Source organism: Xenopus tropicalis, chromosome 8 (genome assembly GCF_000004195.4).
Source record: "Xenopus tropicalis strain Nigerian chromosome 8, UCB_Xtro_10.0, whole genome shotgun sequence".
NCBI classification, from domain to species: domain Eukaryota; kingdom Metazoa; phylum Chordata; class Amphibia; order Anura; family Pipidae; genus Xenopus; species Xenopus tropicalis.
In genome coordinates, this window is record NC_030684.2 from 102,864,125 (window position 1) to 102,885,277 (window position 21,153).

The following is a 21,153-nucleotide window of genomic DNA, read 5'->3' on the forward strand; positions in this document are numbered from 1 at the left end:
CAGTCAGATGTATATTAATATGCACTGGGTGGGTTTCAAAGAAGGGCAGCAAAAAACACTGCTTTGATTAGCTAAAATGGGGATAAGATGATTTACCATGAACAGTAATACAGTAATTCTCTCATGGAAAAAAGTTCAAGACAATTAATGTGTCACAGAGTCATGTCTTCTTAGTTTTCATTTAGTAGCAGATTTTAAATGACTTAAGGGAAGCATATTTCAACAGAGTAATTAGATAACTGTCCTTGATACAGATTGCCATTGCCATGGGACCTAACATAAATAAATCAAGTAAGATAGGAGGCAGTTTGGCACATTTGCCTGTAGCACTTTTTATTTTAACAGCTTTTGAGAATGAATTCAGATTAAAAATGTATTTAAAATATACATACTAAGTATACATACTTGTCATTTTCTTACATCTGAATTCCAAATACCTACAGATTTTGTATAATTACGCTTGGCACCACTCAGTCCTTCCTACCTTCTATTCTGAGAGCTGCTGCGCATATTGACGCAGGGGAACCCTGGAGCTAATGCCACCTTCTGAACAGGCAGTAGCTCCAGGGTTTTCATTTGTGTAGCACACTTGCACCTAAAGAATTGGGTGCAAACATCGCTCACACTGCCAAACACCCAATAGGATGCCAGATGTACTTTCACACATTTGCATCTGATTTGCAACAAAATGTGAGTGTAGTTATGTTAATTTTGATGAATTTGATAAAATTGTAGTAGGCATCCTTGCGGCGTGACCACAAGGATGCTGAGATTTTGGGGGAAAAAACACTGCATTGTGGGAAAAAAACAGCACTTGCGCTCATGGGCGTCCGCAGAAAATTTTCCAAGGGGGGGCAAGTAAGCTAGCATCATCCTGCAACAGACAAATATATATATATATATATATATATATATATTTTTTTTTTTTGCAGGATGATACTAGGGGAGGCTAAAGATGGCCCATACACAGACTGACCTACAGCTAATGTGACACTTAGTGGATTCGCTGCTGGCGTAAAAAGTTAACCTCCCAACTACCTCTTGCCGTTCCCACTGACTCCCAGGGATACTGTACAAAAGTGCGGGTGGGGGTGCTTTTTTTTTTTTACCCTAAAATGTTTAGGATGTAAAAGTATTCATACGCGCACTTCTGTTAGGGGATCTGCAAACATTTGTGTTTGTGATCAGTTAGCTTAAAGGGGTAGTTCGCATTCGAATTCACTTTTATTTTTAATGGTTTTTCAGTTATTTAGCTTTTTGTTCAGCAGCTCTCCATTTGGTATTTCAGCAGCTATCTGGTTGCTAGGGTCTTATTTACCCTAGCAACCAGGTAGTGGTTTAAACAAGAGATGGGAATATGAATAGTTAAGGGCCTAAGCCTACTTAGAAAAATAAGTAATACAAAATTATAATAATAATAAAATTGTAGCCTCACAGAGCAATATTTTTTGGCCCCCATTTGAAATCTGTATAGAGGCAGAAGAGAAAGGCAAATTATTCAAAAAAATTAATTAGAAAGACCAATTGCAAAGTTGCTAGGAATAGGCCATTTTATAACATACTAAAGGTTAACTTAAAAGTGAACCACCCCTTTAGATGTGTTTATGTTAGTTTTATAGCAAGAAAGGCAGTGGGTACTGACTCCCCATTATATACAGTGAGACGCAGTCCGTATTTACAAACCCAGCACATTATATACAGTGAAACACAGTGGGTACTGAGGGCAGATATTCAGGCCCTGGCACTATAACACTGGCACTGATACACAACATTGGCCCCACTGTAACTTACTATAAATGAACAAAACAATGACAAAAAAAAAAAATAGTAAGTGCAAAAAACAACAACAAATATATAAACACACAATGAGCTTTTTCAGAGGGAAAGAGTTAACTTACCCTCCATGTGTTAGGGTAGGGGATAGATTATAAATTATTATAGATGTCAGGTCAGGCAAAAAACAATTTAATGTCAGCTAGTGATTCTTTAGAACTGTATAGTGCCTGTGTATAGTACCTGTGTATAGTACCTGTGTATAGTGCCTGTGTATAGTACCTGTGTATAGTACCTGTGTATAGTACCTGGGTATAGTACCTGTGTATAGTGCCTGGGTATAGTGCCTGGGTATAGCGCCTGTGTATAGCGCCTGTGTATAGTGCCTGGGTATAGCGCCTGGGTATAGCGCCTGTGTATAGTGCCTGGGTATAGTGCCTGGGTATAGTACCTGGGTATAGTACCTGTGTATAGTTCCTGTGTATAGTACCTGGGTATAGTACCTGTGTATATAGTACCTGTGTATAGCACCTGTGTATAGCGCCTGGGTATAGCGCCTGTGTATAGCGCCTGTGTATAGCGCCTGTGTATAGCGCCTGGGTATAGCGCCTGTGTATAGTGCCTGGGTATAGTGCCTGGGTATAGTACCTGGGTATAGTACCTGTGTATAGTACCTGTGTATAGTACTTGTGTATAGTGCCTGGGTATAGTACCTGGGTATAGTACCTGTGTATAGTGCCTGGGTATAGTGCCTGGGTATAGTACCTGTGTATAGTGCCTGTGTATAGTGCCTGGGTATAGTACCTGGGTATAGTGCCTGTGTATAGTGCCTGGGTATAGTGCCTGGGTATAGTACCTGTGTATAGTACCTGTGTATAGTACCTGTGTATAGTGCCTGGGTATAGTACCTGTGTATAGTGCCTGTGTATAGTACCTGTGTATAGTACCTGTGGGATGAAAACTGCAGCAAAAGTTGAGAGTTGGTTCTTAGGTAAAGTTACAGCTGCAGATTGTTCTTTTCAGTCTTCATTTCTGTTTCCAGTTTGCAAAATCTCCCGATCCCTGTGTGCATCTGTGCTCTGATTGGTCAATTTTACTGTCTGTCAAGGAAGCTGTGCTCTGATTGGAGAATCCACAAGAAGAAAGATCCAATCGGAGCACAGCAAAAACGGGCTTGAGGGGAAAGTGCAGAAACGGAGTAAGGTTTTTGTTTTTTTGCTACTTTTCCAGGGGGGGCAAGTGCCCCCTCTTGCCCCCTTTTGTGGACGCCCATGCTTGCGCTTGAAATTGCACTTTGCACTTGCTGACGTACTTGCATCAAGCTGCATATGATGCAGGTTTTATCTTCCTGCTGGAACAAGCCTTGTGGCTGCTGCAAGTTAAACACTAAATGCCATAGTCTACATGCCCTTACATTTTTACAGAATTAACTAAGCATAGATCAAAATAGGGTCAGGATTCACTTGTTGATAACATTACCGTTTCATTCTCGACACTGGTAATTTCATTGATTTTTTTTTCCCTGAATAAAAGCAGTCAATCAGTTAACAACAACATTATTATTCTGCTCAGCAAATCCTTCCGCCAATGCAAGCCTTCATTTTATAAATTCACCATAGTAACTACCTAGCCCTTTATCTGTAATAAAAAATTAATCCTTCCAGACTCAACACTAAAGCTTTGCATTAGATACTTTATCTATCTATCTATCTATCTATCTATCTATCTATCTATCTATCTATCTATCTATCTATCTATCTATCTATCTATCATCTATCTATCTATCTATCTATCTATCATCTATCTATCTATCATCTATCTATCATCTATCTATATCTATATATATAATGTGTGTGTGTTGAACTCTTTAACACCACATGCATCTCATAGATTCAACTGTCATGGGAAAACATTTTTTTTCCCTTCAAAACACATCAGTTAATGGAGCTTCTCCAGCAGAATCCTGCATTGAAATCCATTTTTGAAAGGAGAAGGAAAGGCTAAGTCACTTGGGGGTGCCAAAATGTTAGGCACTCCCAAGTGACTTTAATCGCTTACCTTGTACCCTGGGCTGGTGCCCCTGTTAAGAGAAAACTGTAGCGAGCGCTTCCTTCCTCCGCGTTTCTTCTGCCTGCAAAATCCCTGGGCCATCGCACGCGCATTAGAGTGAAAAGCCGACTTTGTTAAAGTTCGGCTTTTCACTCTAATGCGCATGCACAAGCGTGCCAACGTGGAAGAAGGAGGCACTCGCTGCTACCCGGGCTGGTGCTGTTGTCTCTTAACAGGGGCACCAGCCCGGGGTACAAGGTAAGCGATTAAAGTCACTTGGGGGTGCCTGACATTTTGGCACCCCCAAGTGACTTAGGCTTTCCTTCTCCTTTAAAAGCACAAACATTTTTTTTTCATATTTAATTTTGAAATTTCACATGAGGCTAGCCATATTCTTCATTTCCCAGGGTGCCACAGCCATGTGACCTGTGCTCTGATAAACTTCAGTCACACTTTACTGTTGTACTGCAAGTTGGAGTGATATCACCTGTATTGCTAAAAGTGGTAGATATCAGAATAGCACTCAATAGTAAAAAAGCCTAGGTCCAGCATGACTCCTCCAGTTACATGGGAGTAGAACAAAACTGTTCTAATGTGTAGCACTGGCTCTTTCTGAAAGCTCAACTTAAAAAAATACTTTTGTTGGTTCAAGAATTACATTTTAAATGGTAGAGTGAATTATTGCCTATGTAAACAGTGTAATTTAGAAATAAAAAGTATACCATAAAAATCATGACAAAATCCCTTTAAGAAAAAAGTATTATGCACTAATACTGTTTACAGATATTGTTAAGCATGTGTTTCTAACTCAACCCATATCAATGCATGGAGAATACAGTACACACAACTGAGAAAACCTGTACTAAAATCTTAAAAATAATTTAATTTATGCAAAGGCTCCAGACATCACTTAAAGCAGTCCTCTCAGCATTTTTATCACTTTCCCTTGGATAATAACTTGAAGCAGATTCCCTCCACAGACTTAAAGCGGACCTGTCACCCAGACATAAAAAGCTGAATAATAAAAGTCCTTTTCAAGTTAAACATGAAACCCAAATTCTTTTTTTAAATAACACATTCATACCCATTATAAAGGCATTTAAAAATCCCAGCTGTCAATCATATATTGCCTGCCCCGCCTCTATGCCTTAGGCATAGAGGCGGGGCAGACAATACCTTTAACGTTCCTTTCAGCACTAGATGTCACTGCACTTCATATTTTTTCCCCTCCCTCCCCATCACCTAATTATGTAACCAGTGCATGGGTATGGGCATCTGGTCCTCCAACAAGATTTTGGGGTGATGCAAAGCTTGCCTTACTAACAGTGTCCACAAAATGGCAGCTGCCTGCTTTCTGTGATTGAATAGTTTCAAGACTGAAGGAAACAAGATTTATACTATCTGTATAGTGTAAATGAAGTTTATTTTGCTCAACTAATATGATAGAAAATAATTTGGAGTTTTTTCTTAGGGTGAAATATTTGAATCACATAACCACCAGAAATGGCCTTCTCATTAATTTTACTGAACATAGGGTACTGTAAATAGATATTTTTTTCTTAGCGACAATGACATTGCTTTATTCATTTTAATAAAGCTGAAACACTCAGCTGTTATCATGAACTTGCTAGCTTTTACTTGCCAAGTTTTTTCACATTTTTTTTAAATAAATAATGACTATTTGAGGTTTCAGAAAATACTTGTGCATATTTTTTCATTTGCGTTTTTTAAGCAGTTTTTTGGGGTAGATGAATGATTGTTCTGCCCCAGGACATAACTGGCCTGCCTCCTGACATCACAATCACTTAACCAACATCACCAGCCTATCCCTGTGATGCCATCACCCCATCCCCTTTGCTCTTGGCAAAAGTGGCTACAATACTTAAGATCAATCATGAGTGCCACAAGTAGGGGAATAAGGGGTCAGGTAGGTAGCACGGCCCTCTGAGATTCTACCTGCTTTATACCTGCTTGGATTTCTTGTATGGGAGTGGTATGATAGCAGTTGTTCTTATTCTACTTTTCTAGCTGTAAGCTTTGTACTGCTGGATAAGGTTGGAACCTATACGCCAGAGACAGAACTTGGTAATAAGAAAGAAAACTACCATGAGTCCGGTAGACAGAGTTGCAGCATCAATGTGGTGCAGTGTGCAGTGTGTGAATGGCTACCAGATCAGCCTGTTATAATTGCATCATTTAGCAATGCACCTTCATAACAGTCATCTCCATTCTGCAGATAGCAAAGAAGTTAATAAGCAATATGAATCACATAGTGTTACTGCTAAGTAGTAATATTGTAATGCATATTTAGGTGTAAATTTCTTTTCATATGGTGTCTCTTCATTTTATTTTTAATTATCTTATTTGGATCCAGTGAGACATGTTCCACAATTGCTGCAGATCTGTGCCAAGATCTTTACTTGTCATCAGAACTTAAAAATATGAGCTCTTACATGCAAAGGGAGAAATTTCCATTCATATGCGTTCATAATATTAGAATTAGCAACTAGTTTATATCATACCCTTAACACTGATGAAAAACTTACCTAAAATAGCAAATACACATTAATTGGCCCCCTAACTTTGTCTTTGCCTTGTCATTGCACGGCGAGGGCAGTGACCCCCCATGACATCATTGCGCAGTGCGGGGGAAGTGCTGAGGCGGCCGACCGGGTTGCCTAGGACGAGCAGTTGGCTTGGCCAGCCCCTGTCTCCCAATGATCCTGAAAAAATAGATAGCAATGGCACTCGCCCTTGCAAATTTTATTAACAAAATTTGTAAGGGCTCGACCTGCTTGTAAGTGCCATTGCCCTATATTTTTTGGAATTATTCAGGAGGGTGCCGATCCTTCAAGCATTGTGCACCGAACTCCTCACCTTGGAGTGCCAGGGTGTGCAAGGAAGGTCTCCAAGTTGTCCCAATGATCCTGAAACATGGATCCCAATAGACGTGGGGCTCACAAAGAAGTTGGTAAGCTTTTTCAGTGGATTAGGGGTTAACTAAATTGTGCTCAGTTTCTGAGAGGTATGTAACAGGGGGTCTATTATTGCCTGCACTGTCACCTGGCCTGGCTGGTAAAAATTATGCTTGGGAAGAAAGGAATATAGGAAGGAAATATAGGCAGACCAGTATATTTTTCCAGAAAAGGGGACAACCCTATATGCAATAAAATGTTATAGATGCACATCCACATTTTTACTTTTTGTCCACCTCTGGAATTTTCCTAGGGTAGTTTAGTGGTTCAGCCAAAGAGGGCATAGACTGGAATAGGGGATATTGGTGGCTTTAAGAAGCTGATCATGCATTAACCTTGTACATTTGCACAAGTATGTAGGCAAAAATGTTACTTGGCTTTTAGTGCTAATTTACAAACAAACTTTGATAAATATAGCACAACACTACTGCTTTTGAAAATATTGAACAAATGTGTTACATTCTCAGATGTCTATTATTACTGAGATTTATGATCTTACGTCTTTATACCCTTGAAAAGGCTCTTGGAATCTGGAAGGTTTCCATTTAAAGCCGAGACCTCCCAGACCCATTGATTTTCTGAGTAATGCAATCCATATTAAGCCACATAAAGACAGTTTTGGCAGAGACTCAGAAAGTGCTAATCGATTTATATTAGGTACCTTTTCGAGTGTTATGCAAGTAGAGTTGCCTTATACAAACTTTACTTAACTAATTCATATGAAAAGTTTACAACAAAAATGTGTGTATAGGAAAAGTTGACTTATAAGTTAGTGCTTGTTCTGATGGCAAACTGTAACCATGGTTTATTCTTATGCCTTTATATACAATCCATGTGTTGTTTGAAGGGAAAGTGAATAAAAAAATCTCTGAGAGCCAACTTAGTTCCACTGATTGTTACCTCTACCAACCACATTATAAAAATCCTTCCCAAAGTATCCAGAAGATTACAAAGAATTCTGACAACTGACACAAGGAATACTCACCTTTTCTTATTTAGCTGACAGATGTTAAACTGATAGAAAGAAGATTTTGCTGCCATACAGTAGTTATTGGTTAGGTTATCTCAGATCATAGATCACCAAATAATTGAGGATATAAGTAATGGAAGTGAATTTGAGCTGTATAATACTATACTGATCTGCTTCTGTTTATTTTCCTGGGTATCAAGCATCATGCTTCATGCTGAATATCATTATGTTGCTTCTGTGTGGATACACTCATAGAAACATATTTACATCTACAGATTTTTAATGCAATTGACTAATTGGCATCTTTGTGCAATATACATCCCATAGTGGATGTGCATACTTTGAAATCCCATTTCTATCATGGTAACAAATCCATAGGATTACAGGGTATGTGTGTCACTGTGATTTAGGCACCAGCTTAGTTGAGTTGGTGGCCACCATCTCATGCGTTATCACTTTTTAATTGGTTAATTTTGATTATATATTTTTTTTTTATTTTCAGTCAGGAGTTTTCATGTGTAAGGGGAGGGATTCTCTCCTGGGTATACCCATGTGACCATTCACCAGTTGCTAATAAGGATGAATTGCTTTATCCTTCTATAATATATTGTCTGAGTGCTCATTATTTGGGCCCATTATTTTTTTTAGTATTTTGATTATATGTTTACTTATCAGATAGTAAACACCTGTCAGACACCTGTCAGATTTACTGACTGTTTGTTGGAGCTGAGATAAAGAATAACCTCTCCTGCACTTCCCACAATGGATCAGCACCTGGGATTGAGACAGGACTGGTCACATGAATTGTCAGGCAATCAAAGTATATGAGGGGCCGAGGGTCAGGGCAGGCAACAAAAGATCAAAACCTGAAACAGGCAAAGGTTAGCAGGGATTCAACAGGCAGGAAAGCCAAAAAGTCAGGCCGGGTTCTGTAACAGGTTCTGGAATATTCAGTAAAGGCTCAAGAGTAACGCTGGTAGGCAGTGATTACTTCCCAAGGAAGTGCAGGCCTTGGCATCTATTTAAGCTCATTGTACATGCAGGCAGAGTTCAACACATGAGCGCTAAAAGCGACACAACACGTTGCACATGGGTGCCACAATGCGAATGCGTGTGAGCATTAGTTATGACACATGCATGACTCCAGCAGCACGAGGACAGGGACAGATGCACCCACGTGGTCTTAGCACCTTACAATTGGGAGCTCTAAACAAATTGCCCTGTTTATAAAGCATGGTGGAGGTGAGGTCAGTGAAAATAGCCTTGCTTTCAAATTAGTGCTTTATAATAGGAAAATATGGATTTTATATTTAAAAACAATTGGCAGAATGTAATTTCAACACAAGTCCTATTTATTGTGTTCATTTTTAGCAACTGTTTTTAGATTAACATTTATATACTAACATGTACAGTATATATTGTGAATGGCTTATCTATTAACTGCTATACAAAGAGAGACCCTTATCCCTGCTCGGCTGCTTCCATTGGTACAAATGAGATTATTTATTTGAACAATATTAGTGCTTTTAAAAAAATGCAGTTTTTATGAAGGCATGGTATTTGTTTAATTGTATATGAAGCCCTCTATTTTTTGGTGTTATTGTGCATTTTATTTATAGTTCTCCTAAATAGAGAAATACAGTTGTTATATCTGGTAGTGAAGTGGTGAATATGTCTTTAAGTAAAGGAACTTGATGCTGAACATTACTGTTCCTTTAAATTTAGTCAAATGAAAAGAAACCTTGGGCACACAGTCAGAGTCTAATTCATTTTGTATTAGGAATCAGAAAATGCATGCTGTGAAGCTGGGTGTCCTAAAAGCCCAAAGCAATGCAATATACAATATTTATATAAAGAGGAAGCCTTCTGAAGTACTGGCTGACCTAATTCTATTTCAAGTTTCTACATATTACAGATTAATGACTTTGCAGGGGAAGGATCTTGGAATAAAAGCTAAGATATAAATGAATCCCTTGTCTGTTGGTGAGGCCTTCATTGCAGTGCATATTAGTGAGTAGTGGGAAAGAAATGACAGGGAGATTAATGATTATCAGTGTCAGCATACGTCAGGCAAGGATACCTGCAGCACAAATGCTGCACTGTTCTTTGTTGTGAAAGGTTGCAAGATATTTATATCCCTTAGATACTGATCAGCAATCTGATTGGGTTTAAAATAGTGACATAGGTTTCAAATGGGTTTCAGTAATTGCCTTTTTTGAAACACAAAGTGACCTGTCCAGCTAATTAAAGTTGTAGCATTGACCAATAATACTTGTGGCAAATATAAATGTGAATGAAAAACCATGCTGATGTATATGTCAGTGTATTCATGGTTTGAAATGTTGCAACATTCTCATATTCATTTTACTGATCTGTAGACCAGGGCTGCTCTCAGGGGTGGATAGGCCGTAGTCCTTTTAGAGGCATGATCCCAGTTGGGGATGGGCCTGCAGTGGGAATGGGAGGGATTTGGGCAGATTAGGGATTGATGGGGCCACGTGATTTTCAAGTCAATTTTGGGTTAGGAAAAAATGGCACAGGTTTCAAGTGAGCTCCAGTGTTTACTTTTCTAAAACACAAATTCACCTAGCACTTTGCAATGATAATCCAAAACTAAAGAGAAACAAGCCACACCATTCCTCAGAGAGAGAAAAATCAAGAAGGCCCCCCAGCATGTTTTTTTTAGTCTACAAAAGTTATTCATTTCCTAGTCAAGATAAATCTATACTTGCTCTTTAACTATTGCTCTATGTCTATAAGACCATATTACTACCATATTATGTTATCACTGTTGCCAGTGTTAGTAGGGCAGAATCATATTCATTAGCTAAATCAAGTCAAGTGTGAAGCCCACTTTTTAAAGGTGGTGGCAACCATGGAGATTAGTCACCTGCAATAAATCTCCTATACCACAGGTGACTAATTTCAGAGCCATTGCATCATTGCAGGCACACAGAGTGGATTTAATTGCGTAATTGCGCAAAATCTGCACCATATGCCTGCACCCAGGCCAACACAGTGGTTTTTATCAGGTTTTATCATGGAGTTCTGAAGGGTGGGTCTGTCATACTGTATTTATTGCTTTGTTAATTCATGGATCGCAGAGTTGGACTGCCTTGCAAAAGGATCTCCTGGTGGACCTAGGCTCTAGTAAGCCCCAATGGAGCATAGTTTCTATTAGACCATTTTTATTTGCAACATAGAACTTTGTAAACATTTAGCACTATCTGCAACTAATTGCTTTGAGAGTGGTCCCTATACGGTGCTCTAGTGTGCCTTAGGAGGCCAGGTCAAACACTGATCGTTGCCTTACCTCCTCTAGTTTGTACTACTGACTATTCTCATTTTATGTTGGCTGCTTTAAACTCTACCTTTCCCTTTGTTGCTACTGCATCAGCCGATGTCCTTGGCTCTAACCTTGGCAACATATTCAGGGAGAGTACTTCCATTAAAGCGAACCTGTCACCTTAAGAAATAATTTCAAATTGTTTTCTATTGTGTTTGGCAAGCAAAATAAACTTTACTTACACTATATAAATTATTTTAATCTTATTTTCTTCAGCCTTGGAATTCACAATTGCAGCAAGCAGGCAGGGGCCATTTTGTGGACACTGTTATCAAAGCAGGCATTGTATCCTGCCAATATCTTGTTTCTGTGCCAGTATGGGGGGACCTGATGCCCATGTCCAAGCACTGGTTACACAATTACATGGTGCGGAGGGAGGGGGAATGTGAGGAGGGCAGCAACATCTAAGAAGTTCTGAATTGAAAGTGAAAGTAACTCTTTGCCCCGCCTCTATGCCTAAAGCATAGAGGCGGGGCAGGCGTTATATGATTGACTGCTGGGATTTTAAAATGCTTTTATAATAGGTATGGATGTGGTAATAAAAAGATTATTTTGGGTTTCATGTTTAATTTGAAAAGGGCTTTTATTATACAGCTTTTTATATCTGGGTGACAGGTCCACTTTAAATGCCTCTAAGAGACAAGGTGATTGTATCCTAGCTCTTATTGTACAGTGGACCAATGGCTAATTGCAATAGAATGGACAGGTCCCTTGTTACCTTTAAAAAACATGTATTAAAAGCTTTTGGGCCAAACACAAAATAAACAGTGGTGTTACAAGTACTCTTTATTAAGCTAAATTCAACTACGGTACATACTTTGTATTGCTTGACTCTTACCTTGGCTACGTCTTGTTACATACTGTTCCCTTCCTTCCTTTTGGAGCTCTAGCTGTTCCCCTAAAGGGGTAGTTCATCTTTACTTTTAGTATGATGTAGATAGTGGTAGTCTGAAACAATTATACAAGTTCTTTATATTTTTTTGTGTTTAATGAATTATTTACATCATATGTTCTGCAGTTCTCATCTTTAGAATTTTAACTGCAACTTGGTTCCTAGCAAAAAAGCAGCACTTTGAAAGATACAATGGAAGTTGAATAGCTGAGGGCTTGAATAGAAAAATAAGTAATAAAAACAAAGACTTAATAGAATGATTAAGCCTCACAGTCTACCTATTTTTGGTTACTATGTCAATGAACGCAAAAAACAGAATTTATCTTCAGGCATAATAGGGAAATCAAAAAATCATAAAGAGAAATGAAAATTGAAGGCCAATTAAAATGTTGTTTAGAATAAATCCATTTTATAACATGCTAACAGTTTGTTGAAAGGTTGTTGAAACTTCTGGTTAGAATGATAAATTTGATCCTGGTAAAAATCCTTGCAGCAACTGGTAGGCATGGCTCAAAGAAAGAGAGATGTATTCATTTGGATAGTATCTGAACAGTGGAAAGGGGTAAGGAAATACATAAAAGAAACCAAAATTATTGGTATGATTTTGGAACTGTGCATGCATGTAATATATATATATATATATATATATATATATATATATATAGTATTAAAATAAGAAGATGCATTTTAAGGACCGCTTTGTAATTTGCACTTGTGCTACATAAACAACTCTTTTAGCAAATCCAAAGCAAAAATAAAGTTTCGTAAATTTCCGCGACTTTTTCGTGCTTTGCATCTATTTGTGCAACAAAATCATATTTGTCGCAACGACTATGAAAGTTTCGGAATTCATTCAAGCTTCGGTATTGTGACTTTCTTTTGGACATGTTGGAGCTGCATTGGAGCTGCCATTGAGTCCAAAGTCAGAAAGGTTTTCGTGGCGCTTACGATCGTTCGGATATGAAAATTTCGTAATTTTTGTACAACCATCATACAAATTTTTGCGCAATTAATGCACATCTGAAATTATCGTGTTTAATCAAATTTTTGCCAATCATACTTTAAATTATCCTAATTCTACCCCAAAGTATAGAATTGTAATGGGATCCTCAAAATTGCATACATTTTTGGAAATGGCTATTTGTGTTCTAGGACATGTATAAAAATGCATAATTCTGGATATAATAATAATAATATTCTGGAATAACATTTCAGTAATTAGCAAACAGTTCACATAGAAAGACTGATCACTTGCATCTGTCCACCAAAAATAGATTCACCAGACTAGCAGTGAGGCCATTGCTGCTCGCTTGCGTCTTGCCAGGTTAAGTAAAAGTGCTATAATAGTGTGTATTTTTAAGTCTGATCCGGTACTAGAACTTCTCATTGCTACAAAATGATTCTTTCCCTAATAAAGAGATGTAAAAGTTTTGGGTTTTCTGGTATGCATGGCAGTTCTCTTGTGCTACAGGTAAATTAAGTAATACAGGATCCCATTTTTAAAATGTATATACATGAAGGTATATAATAGTAAATCTTTGTAGACTTTGTGGATTGGATGTTCACGAATCTCCTTCCTATACACAATGGATTTGGTTAGTCTCTGCTTTATTTTGTATGCGGAGCATGGTTGTGCAGACTGGAAAGCCCCCTAACACCTAGAATCCATGGGTTGAGCACGTTTAGATTCCTTGAGGTTTAATATGGGTGGCAGGCTCAAACTGCACTAAGACGGCATATGGACCACACTGAAACAAACAATAAACAAACACTCTTGGTCCTTTAACTTTCTTGTATCTACTTGACCTTACTAGCTTTGACATGGCTGACAGGTTTGAGTCAGATAATGGGTATACTTTGTCACTTTTTTTTGCTATTAATACTGAACGTTTTGTTGGGAGTGGGCAGGCCAGGCAGAGGAATGGGTGGATGGGGCAGGGAAATGGGTGGGAGGAGATAATGGGCAAGGCCTAGGCTGGTCTCTATATAAAAGGGGGTTATCTGTCGTAGAAAAAGGCATGGAACCGAGGAATTTTAGGTAGGGTCGCCACCAGATATGTTGCTGGTAAATTTGTAACAACAGCACTGGCTGTAGCTGGCGATTTGCCGGCTAGGCCAGTTAGATACTGTTGACAGCTTATCTAGTGAAGACAAGTATTGAGAGGTTTAGACAATAGTAGATTGTAAGTTCTTGCGAGCAGGGCCCTCTGATCCTATTGTTACTCTATATACCCTTGTTTGTTAAACTTTGTATGATCCCTGTTTGTTAAGATTTATTGTGAAGCACTGCGTAATTTTCTGGTGCTATATAAGTAGATGATGAGAGGTTATTTGTTTTGATTTTTACAAAAAATTCAGTATGGCCACTACTTTATTTACAGTAAAGTAGTACTCCAAAGTAATTATCTAAATGTTAGTATTTCTGGGTAATTAAAATGAACTAGTAACAGATAGCATATATTTCTCTCTTATTTGATAGAAAATGAAATGGTTCCTTGCTTCTTCCTTGTTTTAAGTGTCGCTTCTGTTGGTCTCTCGTCTACATCCCATGCAATTCAGCTAAGAAGATGCAGTTTAAATCAAAGGCTGAAATTGACAAATTATTTTGACACAGTTTCTGCTAACCCTCCCACACAGCTTTGCAGCACCACAGGAGCTGCTTACTGCAGTGCAACTAGCTCTCACAGCCAGGGGACAGAGAGATCATTCTTTCGCTGAATGCACATCTTCTTTGTAATGGAAAACTACTGTTCAATAAGGTTCAAACTGCACTGTCTATTATTAATGTTATTGCTGGTCCCCAGGCCCAAACTGGAAAGCTGTCCATTCTGGCAAACGCCAGAGGGGCTGCTGGAAGATGTCATAGACAGTCACTATTTATTGGGCTTGTGGGGGCTGTTTGACTAAAGAAGTAAGCTATAAATGTACATTGTGTGTTTGGTTCCTGTACCAGCCCTTTAGCAGGGAAGATCTGTGCCCCTGAAGAACCCCCAGTAGCTCCCCATTTTCTTTTCTGCTGATTCACTGCACATGCTCTGTGCTGCTGTCACTTACTGAGCTTAGGGACCGACTCAAAGTATATTGTATATAAAGAATATAAATGTCCTAATATAAGGCTGACTAGTAATTAATGCAGATAATTACTATATGGCTCTTAAACCAGTGCAATTGGCAACAGAATTTAATAATCAGCCCTGTAGCATCCATTTTTATAACAGACAAACCTCATTTTCTGCTTGATAATTTGCTACAACCCCTAAGCTCAGCTTCTCAACAGCTGCTCAGAGCCCACTGAGCATGTGAGTGTTGCATACACTTTCCAAGATTGGGAGCTCCTGTGACAAGTTTAAAGTCCTGGATCATTGTTGCTAGTGAGATGCTGAAACTTTAGGCTGCGCAGTAAGTACAGGGGTAATAAGGGATAGGGTACTTGAATACATTGCAGTTCACAATACTATTAGTTTGTGCCAGCATGGTTTTATGCGTAACAGATCTTGCCAGACTAATTTAGTCGCCTTTTATGAGGAGGTGAGCAGGAACCTTGATGCTGGAATGGCAGTTGATGTCATCTACTTGGACTTTGCTAAAGCGTTTGATACAGTACCTCACAGAAGGTTAATGATCAAATTAAGGAATATTGGCCTAGAACATAATATTTGTAATTGGATAGAGAACTGGCTGAAGGATAGAGTACAAAGAGTGGTTGTAAATGGAACATTTTCTAATTGGACCAGTGTGGTTAGTGGAGTACCGCAGGGGTCAGTCCTTGGGCCTTTGCTTTTTAACTTGTTTATTAATGACCTGGAGGTGGGCATAGACAGTACTGTTTCTATTTTTGCTGATGACACTAAATTGTGCAAAACTATAAGTTCCATGCAGGATGCTGCCGCTTTGCAGAGCGATTTGACAAAATTAGATAACTGGGCAGCAAACTGGAAAATGAGGTTCAATGTTGATAAGTGCAAAGTTATGTACTTTGGTAGAAATAATATAAACGCGAACTATCTACTGAATGGTAGTGTGTTGGGGGTTTCCTTAATGGAGAAGGATCTAGGGGTTTTTGTTGATAACAAGTTGTCTAATGCCAGGCAGTGTCATTCTGTGGCTACTAAAGCAAATAAAGTGCTGTCTTGTATAAAAAAGGGCATTGACTCAAGGGATGAGAACATAATTTTGCCCCTTTATAGGTCCCTGGTAAGGCCTCACCTTGAGTATGCAGTGCAGTTTTGGGCTCCAGTCCTTAAGAAGGATATTAATGAGCTGGAGAGAGTGCAGAGACGTGACACTAAACTGGTTAAGGGGATGGAAGATTTAAACTATGAGGTGAGACTGTCGAGGTTGGGGTTGTTTTCTCTGGAAAAGAGGCGCTTGCGAGGGGACATGATTACTCTGTACAAGTACATTAGAGGGGATTATAGGCAGTTGGGGGATGTTCTTTTTTCCCATAAAAACAATCAGCGCACCAGAGGCCACCCCTTTAGATTAGAGGAACGGAGCTTCCATTTGAAGCAGCGTAGGTGGTTTTTCACGGTGAGGGCAGTGAGGTTATGGAATGCCCTTCCTAGTGATGTGGTAATGGCAGATTCTGTTAATGCCTTTAAGAGGGGCCTGGATGAGTTCTTGATCAATCAGAATATCCAAGGCTATTGTGATACTAATATCTACAGTTAGTACTAGTGGTTGTGTATATATAGTGTATGTATGTGAGTGTATAGATTGGTAGGTGTGGGTTAAGTGTGCTGGGTTTACTTGGATGGGTTGAACTTGATGGACACTGGTCTTTTTTCAACCCTATGTAACTATGTAACATAAAATATGGCATTTTTATCCATATTTATTTTAAGGGGTTAGTTCTCCTTGAGGGCCTATTTTCAAACCCAGTCAAGACCTGTTGGCTCCAAAACATGTTTAAAATGTATATAGTAACAGATTACATGGATAGTCAAATTATATAACAGAAAATAAATCTTACTTTGTATATGTACGTCTGTAGAGAAATATTTACAATGAACAATGAATCCTCAATGGACAGAATTCTCCTTATGTGTCTTGTTCTGTTGCTCTATGGCGGCATTTGTGCTTTAATCACATGGGAGAATATCAGCCAAAAACACTTGTCAGGGAACGTTGCAAGTCTCTTTCCCAAGGGGGCACTTGCTAGTTGCTCCAGTAACACCTAGCCCTGATATCCAGTCCTGGCATGGTTCCTGACCCTGCATGGCAGAACTGGATGCCATATATACAAGGGCTTGTGCACCACACATTTTGATCAAGCTGAACCCCTTACTTTTCTGCAATTTGAACCTTTATCACTTGTATTGTTAGTGATATATGTTGATTCAAGGTCAACAGTGAGATAATGATTGAGTATGAAAGTCATACCTAGGAATATTCTTCCAAGAACCCAGGGGAAGAACCTCACGCAGCACTTCTGACCCCAAAATGTCTTTCTTATGACTGTCCTGGATAATCATTATTGTAATACATTTGAAGTATTATAGTACATGATATATAAAAAATATGTGAGATAGATAGATAGATAGATAGATTATACACAGAAAGTCACTTCTGGCCTCCAGTTAATCAACCCTGACATGGATAGACGCCTTTATGTTTTAAAAGTAAAAATAATTATTTTTTTCTTCAGTCTAACCCCTCCTTATATTCTTTTAAATAGTGCCCTTTGCTTTCTGCTCTTTAGCTCTTATAGAGTCCCCACTGTGAAGGAGATGTATTTCCAATGCTGTATTACAGTTATATAACATATATAATGTACACAATCACTAACAAATTTGACCAGAGAACAATTTATCTTAATAAATGATAAAAGGAGTAGACCATGTGATACCATTGGTGTTGCTAGATATTTGTATATAGTAACTTGCAGTAACTGGGAGAAACATTGAGATTTATCTGAACAGCAATTAATTCTCATAGAACATTCTGCCTTTCTTGTGCTAAAGGCTTGGGAAACCATCCGTATCATACACATATGTATGAAGCAGCTAGTGGTTTGATATTGGAAGCCTGGAATGCCAAGGTCTTCTGGATTTGTAGATGTCTTAGCTAATGATCTAGCACAGTGCTGTGCAACTGGTGGCCCATGCCCCCCTCTTTGTTTGGCCCCCACTAAAGTCTGGCTGCTGTGTTTGCTTACCTTTGTGTAAGATTTAAATGGGATCAGTACTGAGATTAACTGGCCACTGCGTTGTTCACACCTCAGATTCAGGCTGTAAGCCCCTGTACTATTCACACATGTAAGCCCTTGCATTGTTCACACCTGTAAGCTACTGCATTGTTTACATCTGTACCACTCTTCATTGCTCACACTTGTGAGACCCTGATAGGTTTCCTTGTTTCATGCCTTTCTTTGTCTGTGCCTGCTCTGCCCTCCCTGTGTGTGCCTCACTCTGCCTGCCCTATGCTGCCTGTGTGTGTCATACTCTGCCTGCCCTATGCTGCCTGTGTGCGCCATATTCTGCATGCCCAATGCTGCCTGTATGTGCCATACTCTGCCTGCCCTATTAATATGACTTTATAAACTTTTTTTATTTACATATGAGTGATATCCCTGCAGTGAACACCAACCATTTGGATTTTTGGTGTGCTACCACCATTAATGTGGATATGGTCTTAAAAGGTCTTTGATAACATGGGTGTGGTTTAAAGTAGGTATGGTTTAAAAAAGAAAGTGGTCAAAACTGGCTTCCATTATTGGCCCTCAACCATGTAGGTCAGAAAAATTATGGCCCTCAGTTACCATGGATATTAAACAGCACTGATCTAACAGATGTAATGTTAGAGCTGTGTACTTAAAATGTCAGGGCCCATGTATACAGAACTGCATCTACAGTCCAATGTCGATCCCACCAATTCTTGCCAAAAAAGATTTTCCAGCCTTCCAGAACAATAACCTTACTAAACCTACTCAGCAAGTGAGTGAGCCTGCAACTTACCAGTAGTGAATGGTAAATGTTTTCCTGTGGCTTATGTCACACAGGGCTATAAACAACTGCTATTTGGAGCTGCCTACGTTTCATTCTTTCCTGAGAGTGCATATAGAAAACCTGTTTCAAACAATTTGGTAACTACCCATTGACTCACTTTTTTTGCTGCCTCTTTGCTCATGAGACCCCAATAGTTCTAATGTGGTAGGGTCAAGAAAAGGTGCACGAGTTCAAGTGTTTTTTCAAAACATCTAAAATTAACTTTTGTTTATCCCTATGAGAATCACCTAAAAGTGCAAGCCCCACCACTTGCAGAATACACCCAAAGACAAGCACTCCCACTGCATGTTAAAAAACCATACAACAGTGTTAATAGTGCTATTATAGTCATATAAGTTTTTCTTTGTTTTTCTTTGTAATTTTAGATTTCACCAGTACTCTTCATTTACATGATGCTGAATCCAAGGAACTACCAGGAGATGAAAATGGCTTGTCTTACACATATCTGTCTTCTGATAAGCACTCTCATACAGATTCCACCTACTTTACTGGTATCTCCAAGAAAGGAACTGAGTCCCCAGACATAAAGGAATTCAGCGGTGTTGGGCCTCGATCACCCAAGGAGATACCAACATTTGATTCTCGTGGGTTACTTAGTTCGGATTCAGGAATAGAAATGACACCTGCAGAATGCAGTGAAGTGAATAAAAGCTTGGCTGACCCCACAGAGGAGGAAAAACAAGAAGCTTACAAATATATAGATATTAGCAGGTCACCAGACATGAAACCACAACAGGTTCTGGACAAGGATTTTGGAGAAAATAAAGCAAGCACCATAGGCCAGGCTGCTCCTACTGAACAACAAGCTTATGACAGTGTAACAATGTCTTGGCAAAAAGACCATTACAATGGGAACATATCTGAATATTTGCCCTATGTACCATATATGGAAGAACCAAGAAAAGACTTTGGCTTATATAATTCACCAACATCCAAAGAACCCAAATCAGCACCTGTGACAATTAGCTTTACTGGGATGGAAACTACATTACAAACAGAGTACCCAGAAAATCAGCAAGGCAAATCAGATAAAGGCTTAAAGCTAAGTCCTGATATGGTACCAACTGTTACTGTTTCAGAGCCAGAAGACAACAGTCCAGAATCTATTACACCCCCATCCACAGATGCAGGTAACAAGTTTTTGAACAAAATGTTTGGTCTAAAGCAGATCGTAAAAAATAATGACCACATGTGACCTACCAATAGGATGAACTGCCACAATTTGCCAACTGTCTGTGTTATGGTGCCTGGTTCTCCCTAAAATCTTACTGGTGTAATATCAGCAGTACACTCTTTAAAGTTAAACTATAGACCCATGTTCAGCATGAGCCAATAATAAGGCTGGTGTTGAAATGTTGCCAGGGGAGTATCTCAGTTATGGATTTAGAAATTATAAATTTCTAGCAGTTGTGATTAATCTGTTAATCTCAGGGCTCTCTTGTGTCTGTGTGCGCTGTACAGGTATAGGACCCGTTATCTGGAAACCCATTATCCAGAAAGTTCTGAGTTACGGGAAGGTCATCCCATAGACTCCATTATAAGAAAGTAATTATAATTTTTAAAAATTATTTCCTTTTTCTCTGTAATAATAAAACAGTACCTTGTACATTATCCCAACTAAGATATAATTCATCCTTATTGGAGGCAAAACAATCCTATTTGATTTAAATAATGGTTACATTATTTTTCAGTAGACTTAAAACTGCAGGTACTGAGCTCCCCCATTTTGCCCTTCTCTAATCATTGCTAATCCCCTTTTTAGGGCGAAGACACACTGGGTGATTAGTCGCGGCACGCGATTGGTAGCGGCAACTCGTGCATAAACCTTTGGCAGGTAAATCGTTGTGATTAGTCACTGCAGACGAATTATTACAAGTCGTGGTGACTAAGCGCCCCTTGTGTCTTCGCCCTTACTTTTGTCCCTCTTGTGCTTTTGCCCTGACCTGTCACAGTCCCATGGCTAGATCCACAGCTATGCCGGCTAGAATGTAAATCGCTGGTGGGATGGCGTACGTGGTGCCATGATTTGCCGAAGTCGCCCAAAGTTTCCCCTCAAGGCAACTTCGCGACGCCACGTATGCCATCCCACCGTCGATTTACATTCTAGCCGGTGGGATGGCATTGTGGGGAGATTAGTCGCC

General features: G+C 39.1%; 1 protein-coding gene across 1 annotated transcript in view; it reads left to right on the plus strand.

Annotated features, from left to right (window-relative positions):
- rtn1 (reticulon 1) overlaps positions 1 to 21,153 on the plus strand; it is a 91,522-nt gene that overhangs the window by 28,103 nt on the left and 42,266 nt on the right. The window contains 1 exon segment of the mRNA NM_001085350.2: positions 19,378 to 20,142. Coding sequence (NP_001078819.2) covers positions 19,378 to 20,142 — 765 coding nt within the window.